The sequence below is a fragment of the Hemitrygon akajei genome, chromosome 12 (genome assembly GCF_048418815.1).
Source record: "Hemitrygon akajei chromosome 12, sHemAka1.3, whole genome shotgun sequence".
NCBI lineage: Eukaryota > Metazoa > Chordata > Chondrichthyes > Myliobatiformes > Dasyatidae > Hemitrygon > Hemitrygon akajei.
Window position 1 is genome coordinate 17,835,417 of NC_133135.1, and position 23,907 is coordinate 17,859,323.

At 42.5% G+C, this 23,907-nt stretch overlaps 1 protein-coding gene across 1 annotated transcript in view; it reads left to right on the plus strand.

The window, feature by feature from the left end:
* Positions 1 to 21,544: 21,544 nt before the first annotated feature.
* Positions 21,545 to 23,907, plus strand: part of LOC140736548 (volume-regulated anion channel subunit LRRC8A-like) — a 30,423-nt gene continuing 28,060 nt past the window's right edge. The window contains exon 1 of the mRNA XM_073062379.1: positions 21,545 to 23,656. Within this exon, the coding sequence (XP_072918480.1) occupies positions 21,545 to 23,656 (2,112 nt within the window). The remainder of the gene's footprint in view (positions 23,657 to 23,907) is intronic.

Below are 23,907 nucleotides of genomic sequence, written 5' to 3' on the forward strand. Positions count from 1 at the left end.
GCATCATGTTCAGTGCAGACATTGTGGGCCAAAGGATTCCTTCCAATAATACGTTCTACTTTCAAGTACTTATGAAATGCAGACACTGTAACTCTGTACAGTAGTAGCTGTTCATTGTTCAACCCATTGAACCCATTGTGCAAGTCAGCTATACACACCATGTCATTAACCACAAAGTAACTGGTTTACTAATTCTAAATTTAAAGTTCAATCCAAAGAATCATTATCACTGGCATATGTTGTGAGATTTGTTGTCTTTGCAGCAACAGTACAATGAAATGCATACCAATAAAGACTGTAAATTACAGCAAGAAGTATAATATATATATAAAGTTGTACAAAAGGAGATAAAAAAGTAGTGAGGTAGTGTTCATGGGTTCAATGTCCATTCAGAAATCAGATGACAGAGGAGAAGAAGCTGTTCCTGAATCATTGAGTGTGTGCCTTCAGGATCCTGTGCCCTGTACTCTGGGGTCCTTAATGATGGATGCCATCTTTTTGAGGCATCACTTCTTGAAGATGTCCTGGATGCTTTGGAGGCTGGTGCCCATGATGGAGGGGACTGAATTTACAACTTTCTACAGCTTATTCCGATCCTGTGCTGTGGCCCCCTTCCATACCAGATGGTGACGAAGTCAGTATGATATGCTTTCCATGGTATATCTGTAGAAATTTGCCAGCATCTTTGGTGACATACCAAATCTCCTCAAACTCCTAAGGGGAGATTTGGTGTGTCACCAAAGACACTCACCATCCTTAACCACGCTGGTTAATACACTGTATGATTCTTGATCTACTACAGCTGACATCAGTCACTATCAGATTTATAATCACTGACATAAGTTGTGAAATTTGTTTTTCAGCAGCAGTACTGTAAGTCAGATAGATAAATAAATAATGCAAAAGAGGAAAAAAGAGGTAGAGTTCACGGGTTCATGGACTGTACAAATGGGGAACGTAGAGGGGAAGAAGTTGTTCTTGAAACTTTGAGTGTGAGTCTTCAGGTTCTTGTACCTCTGTCCTAATTCTAGTAAGGAGAAGAGGACATGTCTAGAATGGTGAGGGTCTTTAATGATGGATGCCTCCTTCTTGAGGCAAGAGGCACCACCTCTTGAAGACTATCTGGTTGATACTTAGCCTTTGGAAGTGACAACTCAAACCACACAGTGGTATTAAGTTGTTACAGTGTAGATGCTGTTTGTAAGGAGTACAGCTCAGGGTGACATCTCACCCAAATTTTCACAACTTTATACACACGATTTCTTTGAACCTGGTGCACTGTACCCCCCCCCACCCCCATTCACAGAAAAAACTTTCTGAGGCATCTTGGCTAACACCTATCTAAACACCTGTCCCTAAACTCAGTCATCTGAAAGTCACAGGCTGATGGTGTATTGAGCATCACCACATTGAAATATCTCCCCAAATTACAAAGCATGCTGACTTAGCAATATTTAGAACATAGAATATTACAGCACAGTATATGACCTTCAACCAATGATGTTGTGCTGACCTTGCAACTAATATAGCCCTTTGTTCTTCCATCATCCATATGGCTATCCAAGAAATTCTTAAATGCCTCTAATGTATCTGCCTCCTGCACCACCCTTAGCATCATGTTCCATGCACCTAAATCTCTAATCCTTGATTCTCATTGGGTTCAAATCCTATGGCTCCTTATAGAAGGGTTTTGTGGGTTAACTGTACTGGATGGATTTTTTTGTCACTCAAGAAATCAGCTCATCACTACTTTCTCCAAGGTATCTGCCAATGGGAATTACATTTTGGCTTTGCCAGTGATGTCCTTAGCCATGAATAATATAAAAATATCCTTTAGTAGAGATGATGTTCATTAATTGAATAATGATTAATTGAAAGATAATCAAAGACATTAGCCTAGAAATTGGACTGCGCTGAATATTTTCTTCAGTGCAATGTGATCCAGTACTGATTTCCAGGTAAATGCATGCCAATCACAAACTGGATCAGGCACTTCCAGTCACAAGCCATATTAGCAAGCCAGATATCTTCCAGGCTTCAGTAGTGCACTTTATCAAGTCAATTGTTGTGCAGTGTATGCCAGATTAAAATGGGGGTTAGAGCACCAGACATTGACCATCATGTGAGTGCAATAAACAAGCCAGAAGCACATCACACCATGTTATTATTTCACCAATATAGGGTTAGAGTTAGGGTTTGCTCGGTTGGGGGTGTTATGATCCCAGCCCCCTCCTTTGTGAGAATCGCAAGAGCCCTAGTGAAGGGGGGGTCAATGACCCAAGAGAAGAGAGAGATACGTGCGGTGTCCCTCATTTCACGGCGAGGCAGAAGCTGGCGACTGTGGTCATTATCTCGTGGAGACACCTTTGTGAATTGGGAACTGTACTGCGTGTATACCCTCAGGGCAATGTGGGTGGAGAGATGGAGAGAGATTGCATCATCCCAACCTGATTGACATCTGAGACCCCGTGAGTTCAGATAAAAGAGGGGTTGTAAAGACGTCCCCCAGACGCACCAGAAGACACGCTAGAAATCCTGTGACAGCGTTTAATAGCGACAGCCGGTGGGGGGGTTTGTGTGCGTCTTTTCCTTGCCTGGGATTGGTGACCTCACCACGAAAGAACGGCTTTAGCTACAGGAGAGGCCACAAGTGAATGGCCACCCCCCAATGAGACTCCGACAGATCGAGCTCATAAAGGTTGGAAAAAACCCGCCGGGTAACTGTTTCATTCAATCTCTATCTCTCTCTCTCTAACAAAAGTGCACCACCGCGACACCCCAGAAGACGGCAGCTGGTGGAACTGCAGTGAACGCAAGAGACTTTTAGATATACAGCAGACAATATATACCTTACTCCTAGACAACGATAGAGCTTATTTCTTATTGATTATTACTATACCTGCGCTTTAGATTGAGTATTGACGATGTATGTTATCTGAATGTTTGTATTAACCTTACTTTTGTGCCCCTTTATAAATAAAACCGTTTAAAAATGGTACCATCAGACTTCAGCGGACCTCTCTATCTTTGCTGGTAAGTGATCCAGTTACGGGATACGTAACAGGGGGTTGCAGGGTTGGGGGAGCAGGTCTCTCCTATCAGTGCTGCCCTCCATCGTTCAATTGGTGGAATGACAGGCTGGATTAAATGGCTGTGCACTGTAGAGAATCTGTACAATCAATTTTCAGGACAGGGTCCTGTCCAGGGTCTTGGACTATATATGTGATTTTTTTTGTTTTGCTCACTATTTTGAATATGCTGTACGTGTTTTGCACTTCGGCCACAGAGGAACGCTGTTTTGCTTGGCTATATTCATGTATGGATAATTAAACTTGAATTTGATTTGATTTGAATTTCAGAAATTTGAAGGATCACATAGTGACATCAGGACAGAGAGTAGTGAATGCCTGGAACATAGTGCCAGGGTGCCGGTGATACATTATGGACATTTATACAAAATGGAGATGGGTAAACAGCCAACATTTCAGGATAAGATCCTTCATCAGGATGTTTTGGGCCAAGACCCTTCAGCAGAACTGGAGAAAAAACAAGATGAGGAGTAGAGTTAAAAATTGGGGGAGGGGAAGGGAGAAACTCAGGGTGCTTCAGCATTTTGTGTGTGGTCCAGCCTGGTGAGTTTCAGCAGGTAACTCAGGAGGGTGGCTGACTGTGGGGGTGGGGTGGAGGAACAGGAATACAGAACTGGAAAGACCCTCTCCCCGACAATCTTTTCCGAATGCTCTATTACATAGCCATGGAGATGGCATCTGCTATGGTGTGACTCGTGTTAGGACCTGCACAGGTCATGGTTCTATTGCATCCTTTGATTTGGAAGCTCCACGTATGAAGTGAATTTTACAAAATTCAAGATTGCTTGCTCAGGGCGAGCAGAAAGTCTGACTTGTTGCAAGTGTTACTGACACAATAAAGGTGTAGGTGATGCACCATCAATAACTCTCTCTGAGACGTGAAGTCGAGATATCGGCTTTTATTGACTGGAATAAGGAACAAGCAGTGGTTGACCACCATACTACATCCTGGAGACGGAGGGCCGGGCTCAGGCCTCAATCGCCTTTATACCGGGGTCTGTGGGAGGAGCCACAGGAGCAGTCAGCAGGAGGCGTGTCCAGACAGGTATATGTAGTTCACCACAGTAGGACAACTTCTATCCTGCTGTTATCAAAGTTAAAAGCTGGAAGCTCAGACTAAATTTATTATCAAAGTACACACGTCAACATATACCACCTTGAGACACATTTTCTTGCAGACATTTGCAGTAGAACAGAGAAATATGGTAGAATCAATGTAAAACAAAGACAGACAAACAGAATCAGAATCAGGTTTAATATCACCAGCATATGTTGTAAAATTTAGGAGTACAATATAGTACATTTTAATAGAAAGAATTATAAAGTACAATAGGAAGTATATATAATTTTTATTTAGATAAGTGCAAAAAAAGCAAAAAAATTTTAAAACAGTGAGGTATTGTACATTGGCTTGTTGTCCATTCACAAATCTGATGCTGGAGGGGAAGATGCTGTTCCTAAAATATAGAGTGTGTGTTGTTTTAGACTCCTGTACCTCCTGCCCGATGGTAGCAATGAGAAGAGGGCATGTCCTGGGTGATAATTTATGCTGCCTTTTCAAGGCATCACCTTTTGATGATGTCCTCGATGTTGGACAGGAAATTGAACAGGAGCAGCATCATGCCATCTGGCACATCGAGTCTGCTCTGCCATTCCATATTGGCAGATTTACTATTCCTCTCAATTCCATTCTCCTGCCTTTTCCCCATAACCTTTGATGGCCTGACCAATCAAGAGCCTATCAACCTCCATTATAAATATTTTCAATGCCTTGGCCTCCACAGCCATCTGTAGCAATGATTTCCACAAATTCACCACCCTCTGGCAAAAGAAATTCCTCCTCATCTCTGTTCTAGATGGACGCCCCTCTATTCTGAGGCTGTGGCGTCTCGTCCTAGACACCCCCACTATCGCAGGGATTCCCAACTTTTTTATGCCATGGACCCTTACCATTAACTGAGAGGTCCATGGACCCTAGGTTAGAAATCCCTGGACTATAGAAAACACCCTCTCCACATCTACACTATCTGCTGCCTTGTCCCTAAACCTCTCTGCCTCTTTACCTGGAGATATACAAGTGGCTAAAGACCTTGATGACGATATAGCCCTAGGTGAACTTTTATTTGGTATTGCCTGAAGAGGTCCCTGAGACTCCACCAGTGTTAAAGTCAAGTCGAATTAATTTTCATATACAAGTACGGTGCGGTAAATGTTCAATGAACAGCTTACTTGCAGCACAGACTGTAGATTCAGACAATATACAGAACACAATGCTGGACAGCACCCTAACAGGCTGTGTCATCGTCTGGCATGGGGGTGGAGAGGTGGGTGGCTACTCCACGGGATTGACTGAAGTAAGCTGCAGAGAGTTGAAAACCGTCAGCTCCATCATGGGCATGAGCCTCCATAGTATCGAGGACATCCTCAAGGAGCGATGCCTCAAAATGGTGCCATCCACCACTAAGCACCCCCATTACCCAGGCCATGCCCTCTTCTCATTGCTGCCATCAGGAGGAGGTACAGGAGACTGAAGGCACACACTCAATGATTCAGGACTAGCTTCCACCACCATCAGATTTCTGAAAGGACATTTAACCCATGAACACTACCTCGCTACTTTTTAATCTCTATCTTTGCACTACTTATTTAATTGAACTAATTAATATATAAATGATTTTTTTGAACATAGAAATCTGCAGCACAATGCAATGTTGTGCTGATCGTGTAACCTTTTCTAGAAGCTGCCTAGAATTTCCCTAGCACATAGCCCTCTATTTTTCTAAGCTCCATGTACCTATCCTAGAGGTCCTTAGAAGACTCTATTGTATCTGCTTCCACTGCCGGCAGTGCATTCCACACACCCGCCTCTCTTTGTGAAAAACTCATCTTTGACATCCCCTCAGTACCTATTTCCAAGCACCTTAAAACTCTACCCCCTTTATAAGCCATTCCAGCCCTGGGAAAAAGCCTCTGACTATCCACACGATCAATGCCCCTTATCATCTTATACACCTCTATCAGGTCACCTCTCATCCTCCGTCATTCCAAGGAGAAAAGGCCAAGTTCACTCAGCATATTCTCATAAGGTATGCTCTCCAATCCTGGCAACATCCTTGTAAATCTCCTCTGCACCCTTTCTATGGCTTCCACATCCTTCCTGTAGTGAGGTGACCAGAACTGAGCACAGTATTCCAAGTGGGGTCTGACCAAGGTCTTATATAGCTGTAACATTACCTCACAGCTCTTGAACTCAATTCCACAGCTGATGAATGCCAACACACCATATGCCTTCTTAACAACACTGTTAACCTACACAGCAGCTTTGAGTGTCCTATGGACACGAACCCCAAGATCTCGCTGATCCTCCACACTGCCAAGAGTCTTACCATTAATATTAATTTCTGTCTTCAAATTTTACCTACCAAAATGGACCACTTCACACTTATCTGGGTTGAAGTCCATCTGCCACTTCTCAGTCCTGTCCTGCATCCTATTGATGTCCCACTGTAACCTCTGACATACTTAATGTAATTCACATTTTTTCTCTATAATTATGTATATATATATATCATGACATAGGCTGGTGATATTAAACCTGATTCTGATTCTGAATTATGCATAAATTATACATGCCTGTGAAAAAAGACTACAAAACAAGATATAAGAACATAAGAGATAGGAGCAAGAGTAGGCCATCCAGCCCATCAAGCCTGCCCCGCCATTCAGTAAGATCATGACTGATCTGTCTGTAAACTCAGCTCCATCTACCTGCCTTTTCCACATAACCCTTAATTCCCTTACTATGTAAAAACCTACCTAACTGTTTCTTAAATATATTTAGTGAAGAAGCCTCAACTGCTTCCCTGGGCAGAGAATTCCACAGATTCACCACTCTCTGGGAAAAACAGTTTCTCCTCATCTCCATCCTAAATCTTCTCCCATGAATCTTGAGGCAATGTCTCCTAGTTTTTGTCACACCTACCAATGGAAACAACGTTCCCACTTCTATCTTATCTATCCCTTCAAAATTTTGTATGTTTCTATAAGATCCCCTCTCATTCTTCTGAATTCCAGAGAGTATAGTCCCAGGCGACTCAATCTCACCTCATTGGTTAACCCCTTCATCTCTGGAATCAACCTGGTGAACCTCCTCTGCACTGCCTCCAAAGCCAGTATATCCTTCCTCAAGTATGGAGCCCAGAACTGCACACGGTACTCCAGGTGCGGCCTCACCAGTACCCTGTATAGTTGCAGCATGACCTCCCTGCTCTTGAATTCAATCCCTCTAGCAATGAAGGCCAACATCCCATTTGCCTTCTTAATAATCTGTTGTACCTGCAAGCCAACTTTTTGCGATTCATGAACAAGCACTCCCAAGTCCCTCTGCACAACAGCATGCTGCAATCTTTCGTCATTTAAATAATAATCTGCTCTTCTATTATTCCTTCCAAATCAATGCAAAATCACAATTAGAAACAACTCAATGGGAGTGCATGCTGTCTGTGTTGCGTCCTTTACTAAACTTTGCTCTAACATAGTGTCTAGACAATTGGTTCTGCTGTTTACTTCAGTGTATTGTATTCTGTGACCATTGTTATTGTACATCACTGCATTCAATTCACCAAGGTTTTTTTTGAAAGGAAGTCCTGTCGGAAACCTTGTTTTCTGCATCCGTCATAGACTACACGCATAGCCTGACCTAAAGTGCAATTCAGATGCTCAAAAATAATACAGATTTGAATGACAATTCCCAGTACAGGAAACATTTGGCCAGCCAGGACATTGACAACATGCCCCTGAGTTTGTCTTCAATAACATGGGTGGATGTCAAGTAGATAGTGGAGCAAAGACCATTGGCCACAATGAGAATTGATATTCAGAGTTGTTTTCAGCTACAACAGGATCCCTGATTGGTAATATGGAGACATAAAAGATTACAGATGCTGGAACTTGGAAGAAAAATTTAAAAAAAATTGCTGGAGGAACTCAGCAATCTTTTTGGCAAAAAATGGACACTCAACATTACAGGTCGAGAGCCTGTATCTAGACCCAAATGGTTAGACCATATGATCATAAGACATAGGAGCAGAATTAGGCCGTATGGCTCATTGAATCTGCTCTGCAATTCCATCATGGCTGACTTAGTATCCCTCTCAACACCATTCTTCTGCATTCTCCCCATAAACTTTGATGCCCTGACTAACCACGAAACTATTGACCTCTGTTTTAAATATACCCAATGACTTGGCCTCCACAGCCATCTGTGACAATGAATTCCACACAAGGTGCATGAGCCCGTCCTCATTGGAGGATCGGAGATGGAGAGGGTTATTATTTCTAGGACCTGTCCAGGGCCCTGCATGTATGTGCAATTATGGAAAAAGCAGTGCCTCTACTTCCTTAGGAGTTTGCAGATCTTCAGCATGACATCTAAAACTTTGACAAACTTCTAAAAGTTGTGTAGTGGAGAGTATATTAAATGGCTATATCACAGCCTGATATGGAAACACCAACGCCCCTGAATGGAAAATCCTACAAAAAGTAATGGATACAGCCCAGTCCATCATGGTTAAAGGCCTCCCAATCATTAAGTACGTCTACATAAAATGCTGTTGCAGGAAAGCAGCACAGTGGTGTCAAGAAAACAACCCCTCCCTCAATGTCGCAAGAACAAGGGAGTTGGTTGTGGATTATAGGAGGAGTGGAGACGGGATAACCCCTATTGACATCAATGGATCTGGGGTTGAGAGGGTAAACAGCTTTAAGCTCCTCGGAATCCACATCACCAAGGACATCACGCAGTTTGTACACACCAGATGTGTGGTGAAAAAGGCACAACAGAGCCTCTTTCACCTCAGACGGTTGAGGAAGTTTGGTATGGGCCCCCAAATCCTAAGAACTTTCTACAGAGGCACAAATGAGACCATCCTGACAGGCTGCATCACTGCCTGGTGTGGGAACTGTACCTCCCTTAATTGCAGGACTCTGCAGAGAGTGGTGCGGACAGCCCAGCACATCTGTAGTTATGAACTTCCCATGATTCAGGACATTTATGAAGACAGGTGTGAAAAAATGGCCCGAAGGATCATTGGGGACCTGAGTCATCCCAAACACAATCTATTCCAGCTGCTACCATCTGGGAAATGGTACCGCAGCATAAAAGCCAGGACTAACAGGCTCCAGGACAGCTTCTTCCACCAGGCCATCAGACTGATTAGCTCACACTGATTTGAGTGTACTCTATGTTACATTGACTGTTCTATTTATTATAAATTACTATGATTGCACATTTAGATGGAGACGTAATGTAAAGATTTTTACTCATGTATGTGAAGGATTTAAGAAATAAAGTCAATTCAATTCAATTCCATCATCAGGGTTTCTCACCACCCAGGACATGTTCTCTTCTCACTGCTGCCATCAGGAAGAAGGTACAGGAGCCTCAGGACTCACACCACTAGGTTCAGGAACAGTTACCACGCCTCAACCATCAGGCTCTTGAACCAAGGACTCTTCATCTCATGTTCTTGATATTTATTGCTTATTTATATTTTTTTATTATTTCTTCTTTTTGTATTTGCACAGTTTGTAGTCTTCTGCAGTCAGATTGAACACCTAAATAGGTGAAGTCTTTCACTGATTCTTTTATGGTTAGTATTCTACGGTTTAATTGAGTATGCCCACAAGAAAATGAATCTTAGGGTTATATGCAGTGACATATATGTACTTTGATAATAACGTTTACTTTGATCTTTGAACTTTGTACTAAATGGACATCCCTCTATTCTGAGGATGTGCCCTCTGATCCTAGACTCACCCACTATAGGAAACATCCTCTCCACATCCACTCTGTCTAGGCCTATCAATATTCTATTAGGTTTCAATGAGAACCCTTTGTTCTTCTAAACTCCAGCAAGTACAGATCCAGAGCTTTCAAACATTCCTCGTATGTTAACCCTTTCATTCTTAGAATAAATCACATGAACCTTCTCAGTACTCTCTCCAATGTCAGCATTAGGTAAGGGGCACACACAGCTCACAGTACTCCAAGAGGGGTCTGACCATTGCCTTATAAGACCTCAGCATCATATTCTTGCTTTTATATGCTATCTGCCTCAAAATGAATGCTAATATTACATTTGCCTTCCTTCTATCCACCTGATTTTCTATCCAAGCTGGTAATTGTCTTGTAAAACTGTGAGTTCTTAAATTGTTAAGCAGCCTAGCACCTTCAAAAATTCTTTCTGGTTGTTGGAAGATCTCCACATGCTCCATGGAGTTCTTAATAACTTTAGTATATATATTTATTTCTTTCCCCAAGTAACCAATTGTTTCATCTTCAGAGCACCTATATATTTAGTCCTGTCTTTTGTAAATAAGGGCACCAAATTTTCAAAAATGTCTTTTTTTTTCTTTCTAACTTTCTCTTTTTTTTATATAGGGAAGTTAGGGGGGAGGGGTTAAGGGGAGGGGGGAAGGGATATATACATTTTTTTCCCACACTTGTAATTACTTAAAAACGCAATTAAATAAAATTAAAAAAAAATTCTTTCTGAAAATCCAAGTAAATAACATCCACTGACTCTTCTTTGCATATCCTGTCTGCTACTTCCTCAAAGAATTCCTACAGATTTGTCAGGCAAGATTTTCACTTGAAGAAACCACATCTGCCCCCAAGGGGCCGCCTGTATTCCCTGTCCGTACCTGAAGCAGAAGCCATGAGTAAATACATTCAAGAGACTCTGGCTGCAGCATCATCCGGCCGTCCTCCTCCGCTGCTGGTGCCGGTTTTTTTACGTTGAAAAGAAGGACTGCTCCTTACATCCATGCAATGATTACCGGGGACTGAATGAAGTCGCTGTTAAGAACCGTCACCTTCTTCCACTCATGACCTCGGCATTTGAACTACTGCAAGGAGCCTCAGTTTTCACCAAGCTTGACCTCCGTAACGCCTATCATCTTGTCCACATCTGCGAAGGGTATGAGTGGAAGACGGTCTTCAACACCACCTCAGGCCATTACGAGTACCTGGTCATGCCATTCAGTCTCACCAATGCCTCCGCCATCTTCCAAATTGCACAGATTTACCATCCTCTGACTAAAGTAATTTCTCCGCATCTTTGTTCTAAATGGATGTCCTTCAATCCTGAAGTCATACCCTCTTGTCCTAGATTCCCCTACCATGGGAAATAACTTTGCCATATCTAATCTGTTCAGGCCTTTTAGCATTCAGAATGCTTCTATGAGATGCCCCCTCATTCTCCTGAACTCCAGGGAATACAGCTCAAGAGCTGCCAGACGTTCCTCATAAGGTAACCCTTTCATTCCTGGAATCATTCTTGTGAATCTTCTCTGAACCTTCTCCAACGACAGTATATTCTTTCTAAAATAAGGAACCCAAAACTGCACACAATACTCCAAGTGTAGTCTCATGAGTGCCTTAGAGACCCTCAACATCGCATCCCTGATCTTATATTCTATACCTTGAGAAATGAATGCCAACATTGCATTCGCCTTCTTCACCACCAGTGACTCAACCTGGAGGTTAACCTTTAGGGTAGGGGTTCCCAACCTGGGGTGCCCGCACCCTCAGAGGGTGCGAGATGTAATTTCAGGGGGTGCGACAAAGAGTGGCTTATGTCTTTGAGTGACGAGTCACGAGTCATCACTCTGCCAGCTGCCAGTGTGCCTTGAGAAGTGGTAATAATGTTTGTCCCAAGCACACTCCAGTCTCCCGCTGCCCGAGTCGAGAGAGACGTAAACTCACTCCAGTCTCCCGCTGCCCGAGTCGAGAGAGACGTAAACTCACTCCAGTCCCCCGCTGCCTGAGTCAGCTTTGAGGATTCTCATCAGTGTAACCTGGGAGTTACACCTCAGAGTTGAGGAGTCTCATCAATGTTAGCTAGAAGGTTACATCACAGAGTTAAAAATCATCTCATAATGCCAAAATCTTTATACATCCCGAATCAACCATCGAGAAACGACTTCGCGTTAAAACCAAACCCGCAGACAGTAGGTAAATTATTCAAGTATAAAATTTTAAAAAGCCGCATTTTGATAAAAAGCAGCTGAAGTCATTCATTCGTATTTGTCTCAATATATTAGAGAAGTTTTTGAATTTCAAAGGTTTTTTTTTCTCTTAAAAGGTTTTTTTCTTGAATTGTTGATAATTTTGAATTGTGTTAGTTGAGGAGGTATCATGGTTAGCACCAAGGACTTTGAATCGTGTGATGGGAGTTCATATCTCCGGTAATCATCGGAAATAGGTGTGTAAATTCAGTAAAGAGTGGCCTAATAAGTCACGTCGTGTCCCCGTAGCATTTCCACCTGACGATTTATCTTGGCGTAACCACAGATAATATCATAATATAATATTCGAAAGTGTTTTTCTCGCGATACTTTGCTATAGGTGTGTCTGGTTGAGTAAAGCGGTCGTCCCTGACTTAGTCAGATAGTTTTTCTCATATTAGCTCATATTTTTCTCTTTACCCTTAACCCTTCATTAACCCTTCATCATGTCAAAAAGAAGGAAATGGAATGATGACTATGTGTGCTTTGGTTTCACTTGCACAACAGGAAATGATGGCTTGCAAAAACCCCAGAGCATTCTTTGTAGCGTTGTGTTTTCCAACTCAAATCTGAAGCCATCCAAACTTCAAGAGCACTTCAAGAACAAGAATTGCGGAGCTGATGTTGAAGGACATGATGTTGGGTCATTGAAAATCAAAAGAGCTTGTTTTGATTCACAAGGAACTCTTCCAAAATTAGGTTTCATTTCTGTTGAAAAACCACTACTTCTTGCTTCATACCAAGTGGCACATAAAGTGGCCAAATCCAAGAAGCCCCATACAATTGCAGAAGATCTCATCAAGCCATGTGCACTGGAAATGGCAACAATTATCCTGGGCAAAGAAGCAAGAAAAAAATTTGAACAGATGTCCCTATCAAATAATGTCATTCACAACCGAATCAGTGATTTGAGTGAAGATACTTTGGACCAAGTCATCTCAGATGTCAAAGGTAGTCCTCTTAAAATCTCTATTCAGTTGGATGAGTCAACTGATGTCTCCAGTTGTAGTCAACTCATCACATTAGTGAGGTATGTCAATGATGGTGCTGTGAAGGAAGATTTCCCGTTTTGTAAAGATTTGAAAACAAACACAACTGCAAAGGATGTCATGCAGCTGGTGAAAGACTTCTTTGCCAAATATGATTTAGATATCAAAGTCATTGGTTCTGTGTGCATTGACAGGGCACCTGCAATGCTTGGAAATAAATCTGGCTTTTCTGCATTGATGAAAAAGGAGATTCCAGACTTGCAAGTTAGCCTTTGTTTTCTTCATCGGCATGCTTTGGCATCAAAAACATTGCCTCCAAATTTGAAGAAAGTCCTTGATACTTGTGTGAAGATCATCAACTGGATCAGGGGGAGTGCTTTGAACCATCGCATCTTCAAATCATTTTGTGAGGATCTGGGAAGTGAGCATTCAGTTTTGCTTTTCCACACAGAAGTCCGTTGGTTGTCACGAGAACAAACTTTAACTCGCTCCTTTGAACTGCGAGAAGAAATCAAAGTTTTTCTGGAGGAGCGTGAATGTGATCTGGTTGGGGCAATGGAATCACAGGAATCACAGCCTCATCTGTGGCACCTTGTCAAAGGCCTTCTGAATTACAGCATCAATCACTAATCAGAGTTTAATTCCTGCCTCTGTCTGTGAGAAGTTTTCATGTTCTCCCCATGACTTCTATAGATGTATAGTGGAGAGTACATTGGCTATATCATATCCTGGTATGGAAGCACCAATGCCCTTGAATGGAAAATCCTACAAAAAGTAGTGGATATGGTCCAGTCCATCACAGGTAGAGCCCACCCCACCACTGAGCACATTTACACAAAACGCTGTCACAGGAAAGCAACATTCATCATCAGGGACCCCTACCACCAAGGCCAAGCTTTCTTCTTGCTGCTGCCATCAGGAAGAAGGTAGAGGAGCCTCAGGACTCAGACCACCAGGTTCAGGAACAGTTACCACCCCTCAACCATCAGGCTCCTGAACCAAAGTGGATAACTTCACTTGCCCCATCACCAAAATGTTCTCATAACCTGTAGGGCTCACTTTCAAGGGCTCCTGATCTCATGTTCTCAATATTTGTTGCTTATTTATTTATTATTATTGTTTCTTTGTTTCTGTATGCCCAAGTATGCCCAAGTTGAATGCCCAAGTTGGTGCGGTCTTTCATTGATCCTAATATGGTTATTATTCTATTATGGATGTATTGTGTATGCCTGGAAGAAGATGAAACTCAAGATTGTATATGGTGACATATATGTACTTTGATAATAAATTTTCTTTGGACTTTGACTGCATTGGTTTCCTCCAGGTGCTCTGGTTTCCTCCCACATTCCAAAGAGATGTGGTTAGGGGAGCAAGTTGTGAACATGCTATGTTGGCGCCAGAGGCACATCGACATATGCAGGCTGCCCCTAGCATACTCTCAGACTGTGTTTCGTATTGACACATGTAACACTTACCCAACAGGCTGGTATATGTCTAGGAGAAAAGGAGATCCAGCCACACACCACCCCCACCTCCCGTACACGCAGGTGCTGTGGGAATCAAGTTTATGCCTCGCGCATGCACACAGTATCAAATTCACACCAGATACCGTTATGAAATACACTTTAAAGATTTTACTAAAACTAAAAGAGTACTAGGCAATACAATATATATAAAAGAGAAGAAAAAGCAAAAGGCGCCAACTTATCAAAGTTCAGTCAGTTTAGTGCACATCGTTGGAGCTCAACCATTGAACCATTCGACCCCTCGTCACTTTCCTCCGACCTCCATGTCTTCGCACCTGGGACCACCCCTCGGTGGTCGACCAAGCAGTGCAGCGCACGTCCACCTTCCCCGGCGTCTCCTTCCCGCCTCCCCTGAAAAGACCACGAAACCCCCAAGCTCCCAGCCTCACAAGACAAAATAACAGTCCCCATTGGTTAACAAATGAATACAATCCCCATATCAGCAAGTCCAAAGCTAAACAACTACGAGAAAAAAACACTTGTCAGACATAAAAGCATTCCTACTCTAGCAAACCAAAGAAGCCATTTTGATTAACATACACAGTACATTGTACACACAGAATGAAGCATTTCTGTGTATGTTTCAATGTACGTGCGACAAATAAAGCTAATCTCTAAAAGATCTCAGTGTTTCGAACTCAAGCACTGTCGAGACATGGACTCTGAGCAGCGGTTGAGGGGGTGGATTTCTCCAACATGGCGTTTAACTGGATGCCTCATGAGCTGAGTGAAGATAACATAGCTTCTCAGCTGGTGACAACTTTGTAGAAGGAGCAGACCCTGTTCTTCTCTTCTGGAGCAAACACTGCAGCTCTGTCTGAGCTCATGTTCTCCCTCAGTCCTTCTCCACAACAAGGTGGTCCCTAGCCAGATCTTTCTTCCTAGTGGCTCTGTAAGATATAGGTGCCAAGATAGTGTAGCAGGTAGCTAGCACTATTACAACACCAACAACTTGGTTTCAATTCTGTTGCTTTCTATAAGGAGTTTGTATGCTCTCTCCATGATAACGTGGTTTCCTCCGGGTGCTCCAGTTTCCTCCTACATTCCAAAGACATACAGTTAGTAGGTTAGTTGGTCACATGGTGTAATTGGGCAATGCGGGTTCAATGTAAAGAGATAAGTCAGCCAGTCTTATGGTCTTATAGAGTCATAGAAAAGTACAGCACAGAAACAGGCCCTTCAGCCCATCTAGTCAATGCCAAGCCATTTAAACTGCCTACTCCCATCCACCTGCACCAGGGCTGTAGTCCTCCATACCCCTACCATCCATGTACCTATCCAAACTTCTGTTAAACATTGAAATCGAGCTAGCATGCACCACTTGCGTTGGCAGCTTGTTCCACACTCTCACAGCCCTGTGAGAGAAAGAAGTTTCCCCTCATGTTTGCTTTTCAACTTTTCACCTTTTCATCTTTAACCCATGACCGCTAGCTATAGTCCCACCCAACCTTGGTGGAAAATGCTGGCCTGCATTTACCCGATGTAAACCCCTCATAGTTTTTGTATACCTCCACCAAATCTCCTTTCAATCTTCTATGCAGCATGGTTTGAATGGACAAGAATGTGAGGAGTTCTGTGTATTGGAAAGCCATGAAAATGAAGCAACTATAAATTTCTTTTCTCCAATTCCATTCTTTAAAATACTTAGGAATCCACACAGAAATAGGAGATATTTGTAAACAGAGACATACCAATCTTGTTTCTGTCACACAAAACAGAATGTGAGCACGGTTTAAAAGCAAACTGATGTCAGTGGATCTTGTCGCTATGTATAGTTTCATATCTGTCCTCACTCATGGTTTTAAGTGAACGACATCATAATGAAACTGACATCACGGTGAATGCACTGAAGACTGAAACTCCACAATTCTAATGTCATATAAAACTAATTTTAAAGATGTGAGAGTTAAGAGAAACGACAAAGTTCATTTGAAACTGTGTGGAACATTCATGCCAAACCATCAGATGAAAGGAATTTTATAAAATGTTGAAAGAAACTGCTCAGTATTTGCTGAACTGTAATCTGATCAAAATGTTGAAATGCTTTCAATATCAAGCCACCATAGCAGAAAGGGATTGTGAAGAACGTCAGCAGCAGTTGCTATTCTCAGGCCCCCACCAAAACAAGCCACACAGAGAGCTTCTCTAGTCTGCCAGCCTTCACGTGTTTGTAATCAACTGTTTCTGAGGTAAGTCTGCCTGACTCCCAAGTCACTCGTTAACTTATTTCTCATTTGATGATGTCTGCGCTCCTCAAATTCTGACACTCTGATATTAACCATTCTGTCAATAATGGTCATTCAGATGTCTTGGCTTTGAGCTCCTGAATTTCCCTCCTATACCCCTCTACCCCTTTGATGATGGCTGCACTCCTCAAATTCTGACACATTCCGTCATGGTTATTCAGATGCCTTGGCTTTGAACTCTTGAATTCTCATCCTATGGCCCTCTGCCTCTTCCCCCTACGTTTCCTTTACAAGAATTACTTATTCCGAGATACAGTGCAGTAAGTAACAGGCTTTTCTGGCCCAATAAACCTGCACCACCCAGTTACACCCATGTGACCAATTAACCTACTAACCAGTGTGTCTTTGGACTGTGGTTGAAAACCGGACTACCTGGAGGAAACCCACGTGGTCACAAGGAGAATGTACAAACTCCTTAAAGATCATGGTGGGAATCAAACCCAGGTTGCTGGTGCTGTAATAGATTTACACGAGCACGCCAGCCTGTAAGATGCTGCATAACACCTACCTCTCCATCTTGGCCAGTAATCCTGACGTCTCCTTCTGTGGCTCTGTATTAAAAGCCTTTTACTAAGAAGGCTCCCATTAACCACCTTGGAATACTCAACTTTGTTAAAGATGCTGTGTAAAATGCAAGCTGTTGTTGATACACAGCATTGCCAGTAGAATCATAATAAAGCTGCAAATTATGGTTATATCGGAAAAGTAATCGGAGCCAGAAAGTGTGATAATTAGTGAGGCTGACAGTTGGTTATTATGATGTCATATCAATGAAACTAAAAATCTATTTCCTCCATTTCTTTCTGGCATGGAATGCACCATCAATAACTCTCCGAGACGCGAGGCGAGATATAGGCTTTTATTGGCTGGAAGAAAGAACAAGCAGTAATTGACCACCATACTACATCCTGGAAATTGAGGGCAGGGCTCAGGCTCCAATCGCCTTTATACCGGGGTCTGTGGGAGGAGCCACAATCCGTGGGAGGAGCCACAGGAGCAGTCAGCGGGGGGGGGGGGGGGGGCGTGTCCAGACAGGTATATGTAGTTCACCACATTGACGTGATATCACATCCTTACGAATGGTTAGCAATGTCTTCTACAGATTGAGCCATTATTCAGCCTGTGGTACTTGTGACCAGATTCTGTCAGAGGTGCACCGAGACTCAGGGAGCCTTGAATATCCTTCCCCATTGCCAGTTGTCAGTTCTCCGGAATTCCCAACACACAGTGATGTCATCAGGATGGCATAACTGCCAGTCACATCATTAGAATTCTTCAATGAATTAAAAATCACATTTGACAAACATTTTAATTAAGTAAAAATTTAGATTGAAAGAATCAAGCTGGGTTAAGTCTTGGCAGGAATATTATAAAGAAAGATTTGAAAAAAATTTTTCCATTTACTTTGAAATTCATTTGATATATTTATACAGATGAATACAAAAACATTAATTAAAATCATTTTTTTAAAGGAGGACAGAGGTTTTAAACAGTACAAATAGTTTGGAAGGTCATTAAAAGCTTGCACATCATTTACAACGAGCCTAGTATTTTCTGGGTGTTTTACATGGAGAGGAGTTCGTAAACTCTTGAAGTGCTGTAAACTCACTGACTTCTAGGGATTACAAAGTGCTATCTCACACACCCTGCACAGTGTGGAGGATTGAGTGAGTAGCTTCGGCCTATTCTACCTCTAATTCTGCATAGCCCTATCAAATCTCTTCTCATCCTCCTAAACTCTGGGGAATGAAGTGCTAGTCTGAAGAATAAGTTTGAAGTGTGCACATGCCAGTTGTAATGCTGGACCAAATTATACACAGGAAGCTCCCACATTTCCTTCCCTGATTTGGAAGAGAATGTAGATGGCATGATTAGTAAGCCTGCAGATGACATCCAAATTGGTGGTGGAGTGGACAATGAGGAAGGTTGTCTAAGCTTATGGATATATGTAGATCAACTGGGAAAGTTGACCTGGAACTTAACTTGGACTAATGCAAAGTAATGCATTTCAAGAAGTTAAACTAGGCCAGAACAGTGAATAGCAGGGAATTGGGGCGGGGGAGGTTTGAACAGCGGCACCTTTAGGTATAAGTACATACCTTCTTGAAAATGTCTCACTACCCCCATCCCCCACTCCAATCTGCTGCATCTATCCACAATAATCCCATCTGCCAGCAGTTGGTCCTTATCCTTCAATGTCCTGGAGATTTAAGCTCTTGTCTAGGCACTTCTCAAATACTGTCAGTGACTCCTTTTCCACTGCTCTTGTGCAGTCCAGTCCTGTCTTCTAGGCCAGTACTCACTGGAGTTTAGAAGCATGAGATGGGGTGTGATCTTATAGAAACCCCAACCTTTTCATGTGGATCCACCTCAGTTTGTGGTCGATGTTGATAAGCTAACATGAGGCAAGGTAAAAAGAGGCTCCAGAAAGTATTGTCTGGCTAAACTAAAGTCTAGATATTAATGCTAGACACCTTTCTACCACCAACTCACAAATCAAGGGTGTGACGGAAGGCACGCCAGTTCCGTGAATGAGTGCAGGCCCAACAAGACTCAGAGAGCATGGCAGCGTTTACGTCAAAGCACAAAGTAAATTTATTATCAAAGTATGTACGTGTCACCAAACACTACCCTGAGATTCATTTTCTTTCAGGCATTCAGAGTAGAACACGGAATACACCAGAACCATTTAAAAAAAACTACAGATAAAGACTGACAAACAAACAATGTGAAAACGACATCAAACTGTGCAAATACCAAATAAATAAACAGAAACACTGTGAGCATGAGTTGTGGAGTCCTTGAAAGTGAATGCATAGCTTGTGGAATGAGTTCAGTGTTGAAGTGAGTGAAGTTATCCATGCTGGTTCAGCAGCCTGATAGTTGAAGGGTAATAACTGTTACTGAATCTTGTGGTGTGGGAGCTGAGGCTCCTGTGCCTCCTTCCGGATGGCAGCATCACAGAGATAACATGGACTGGATGGTGAGGGCCCTTGTTGGACACCCCTTGTTGATAAGCTCAATGGAGCGGGGAGGTTTCCTGTGGTGGAGGGGGCGGTATCCACTATCTTTCGTTGGGTTTACCATTCTTGGTCATTGATGTTTCCATACCAGGCTTGAAGTAACCAGTTAGATACTCCTCACTGTCAAAACAACATGGTTGATTGGTACTCCTTCACGTGTGCTGATTATTCACAGTGATGTGTGAACGTCAGAGCTATAAAGTCATTGAATGATAGAGCATGGAGGTAGGCCATTCAGCCCATAAGGCTGTACTGACTATCAGAATCAGATTCAGATTTATTATCACCAGCATGTGTCGTCAAATTTGTTAATTTAGCAGCAGCAGTTCAATGCAATACATAATCTAGCAGAATAAATAGATAATAAATAAATCAATTACAGTATATATATATATTGGAAATTAAAAATCATGCAAAAACAGAAATAATATATTGAAAAAGTGAGGTAGTGTTCACAGGTTCAATGTCCATTTAGGAATCAATCACCCATTTAACCAATTCTACATTAATTCCATATTTTATTCTCCCTTTTAAATTAACGTACTTTAAGTAAACATTAAGCATTTGGGAAAAAAAACCCTAGCTCCTTTCCTGGAAAACTGCATTTTAATTATCTTAGGGAATCTTAATTGGCAACATTATCTGGATAGATGCAATCATCTTAGGTTCTTACAATAACAGTGCAGTGAATTTAAATTGCCCTTTGATACAGCCTGGTAATAAACTGGGTAAAAGAGTATCTGAATATTAAACCAGCATCCATCATTAAGGACCCTTACCACTCAGGATATTCCCTCTTCTCATTACCATCATCACGAAGGAGTTACAGGAGACTGAAGACACGCACTCATTGTTTTAGGAACAGCTTCTTCCCCCCGCCATCAAATTTCTGAACGGTCCATGAACCTATATTGCACTGTCTATTTCTCTATTTCCCTACCCACCTATCTTCTGGGCCGTGTCTTTACAAGACAGGCGACCCCAGCCAGTATCAATACTCTTCAGAGATAGTCTCCCTGGTGTCAGTGGTCACATAACCAGGACTTGTGTTAGGCACCGGCTGCTCAAGGGCCATTCACCCACCTGCTCCAGAAGAAGGCGATGGCAAACCGCTTCTGTAGAAAAATTGCCAAGAACAATCATGGTGATGAGACCATGACTACCTACGTCATAAGACACAGCAAATATTGATGACCTATCTATCTTCTTATTTATATTGCAACTTACAGTAATTTTATGCACTGCACTGCCCTGCTGCCTCAAAATAACAGCTATCATTACATAGGTCAGTGACCATAAATTCCATTCTGACTTATTTGCCAGTCCTTGTTATGCATAACTTTTCATAAATTCCATTGTATTTCTTTATTTTCCAGTAAATGCCTGCAAGAAAACTAATCCCAAGGTAGTATATGGTGCCTTTTACGTACTTGCTAATAAATTTACTTTGACTGAGGTTCTAAGCCCTTGTATTCCTGACATGAAGCCAACATTTGACTGTTGGCATTTGCTCGTGACAGTAAGGTGCAAATACTTTAAAGTAATTTTTATTATATTTCCACTTATACCCCACCTACCCCTCCTGCTCCACAGGCTGCAGAGATGTTTACAGTGACAGAATTCAAATGGTTGACTGATCCTCAGACAACTTATCGCATACTGAAGCCTTGGTGGGACGTTTTCAGCCACTACATCTGCATGGTGATGCTCCTGATCGCACTGCTGGGTGGAACCCTTCAGATTGCCCAGAACAAAATGCTGTGCCTCCCTTGTAAAGTGGTGGTCGATGACCACTGCAAGCCCCCTTGGTACATGAACAATGCGTCAAGGAATCCGAATGGAAGCTTCCCTCCCCTGAGCGGGATTAAGAACCTTCTTGACAGGCAGCAGTATGCCTTCATTGACGCCGTGTGTTACGAGAAGCAGCTTGATTGGTTCTCCAAGTTCTTCCCCTACCTGGTGCTCTGGCAGACGCTTCTCCTCTTGATGTGCAGTAACTTCTGGTTCAAGTACCCCAGCACCAGCTCCAGGCTCGAGCATTTCATCACCATCCTCTTCAAGTGCTTCGACTCCCCCTGGACCACTCGGGCTCTGTCCGAGGCGGTGGAGATTAGCGGCGAGAAGCCGCCCTACCGCAAGACCAGGTTGATGGCTAGGACGTCCTTCTCTTCCGTGTCCGGCGAGGCTGCCACCAAGTCTGCGCAGAACAGGGTGGAGTTTAATCCGGCAGACGCGGGTGAGAGAACTATACTGGACCAGAAGGAAGGAGAGCAGGCGAAGGCTATTTTTGAAAAGGTGAAAAAGTTCAAAGCGCATGTTGAAGAAAAAGACATTATCTACAAACTGTACATGTGCCAGATTATTATGAAGGTCTTCATGTTAGTTGGTATCATTGTCTATACCCCTTACTATATTACTGAGATGAAATTTGATCTCAATTGCAAAGTTGACATAGAGCTATTTACAGGATATAGACAGTATCACTGTGTCCATTCTTTGGCAATTATGTTCAAGGTCTTAGCATCTTTTTATGCGATACTGGTGGCAGTACACGGACTGCTGTGTGTCTATAGCCTGTGTTGGATGCTCAGACGCTCACTGAAGCAATATTCCTTTGAGACCATCCGAGAGGAAAGCAGCTACAGGGACATTCCAGACATTATAAACGATTTTGCTTTCATTCTTCACCTCTCCGATCAGTACGACCCCCTTTATTCAAAGCGGTTCTCGGTCTTCCTTTCAGAAGTCAGCGAGAACAAGCTGAAACAGATTAACCTGAACTTGGAATGGACTGCGGAAAGGCTGAGGTACAAACTGCAGAAGAACCCTCAGGACAAGGTCGAGTTGTCCATGTTCATGATCAGTGGACTCCCCGATGCTGTCTTTGAACTGAAGGAGCTTGAGGTGCTTAAGCTGGAGCTCATAACAGAAGCCAATTTTAAAGCGTCGATGTCTCAGCTGACTAACCTCAAAGAGCTCCATCTTTACCACACGCCGACCATTGTGGACCCACAGGCATTGAACTGTTTAGCCGAAAACCTGGAAGTGCTGCACATCAAGTTCAGCGACATGGAGAAAGCTCCGCGTTGGATTTTCAATCTGAGGAATCTGACAGAGCTTCATTTAACAGGTAACTTAAAAATAGAAAAGAACAACTTTGTGTCTCTGAGCGGCCTTGAGAACCTGAAGAAATTAAAAGTTCTACACATGAAGAACAGTCTTCCTCACATTCCAGCCATTCTCACTGGTACAGGACTCCTCTTAAACAAACTGTGCATTGATAATGAAGGAACCAAACTAACTGTGTTCAATACACTGAAAAATATGGTAAGTCTCACACACCTTGAACTTCAGAACTGTGACCTAGAACGCATTCCACATTCCATTTTTAGCTTGTATAATCTACGTGAGATTGATCTGAAAGGCAACAGACTGAAGACAATAGAAGAAATTATTAGCTTCCAGCATTTGAAATGGCTCTCATGTCTTAAACTTTGGTACAATGCAATAGCGTACATACCACTGCAAATTGGAACTCTTTCAAATCTGGAGCAACTATACCTCAACAACAACAGAATAGAAACCATTCCAACACAACTTTTTTTATGCAGCAAGTTACGATACTTGGACTTCAGCAATAATCACCTGACTACAATTGGTGATGAGATCAGTGAACTGACTCACCTTCAGTACCTTAATGTTTCCAACAATAATGTGAGTAAATCCACCTATAGTTATTGTCAGTGGAGGTCTGCGTGAGTGCATTTGAGAGTCTTCAATATCTTGTCATTTACAGTATATTAGTAGCTATACTACATATGTTAAATACAAGATTCTGCAGATTCCGTAAATCTTGAGTAACACATGGGTAGTGCTGGAGGAACTCAGCAGATTATGTTGATGGATCTGGGCCTGAAACATTGACTGTTTACTTCTCTCCTTAGATGCTGCCTGACCTGTTGAGT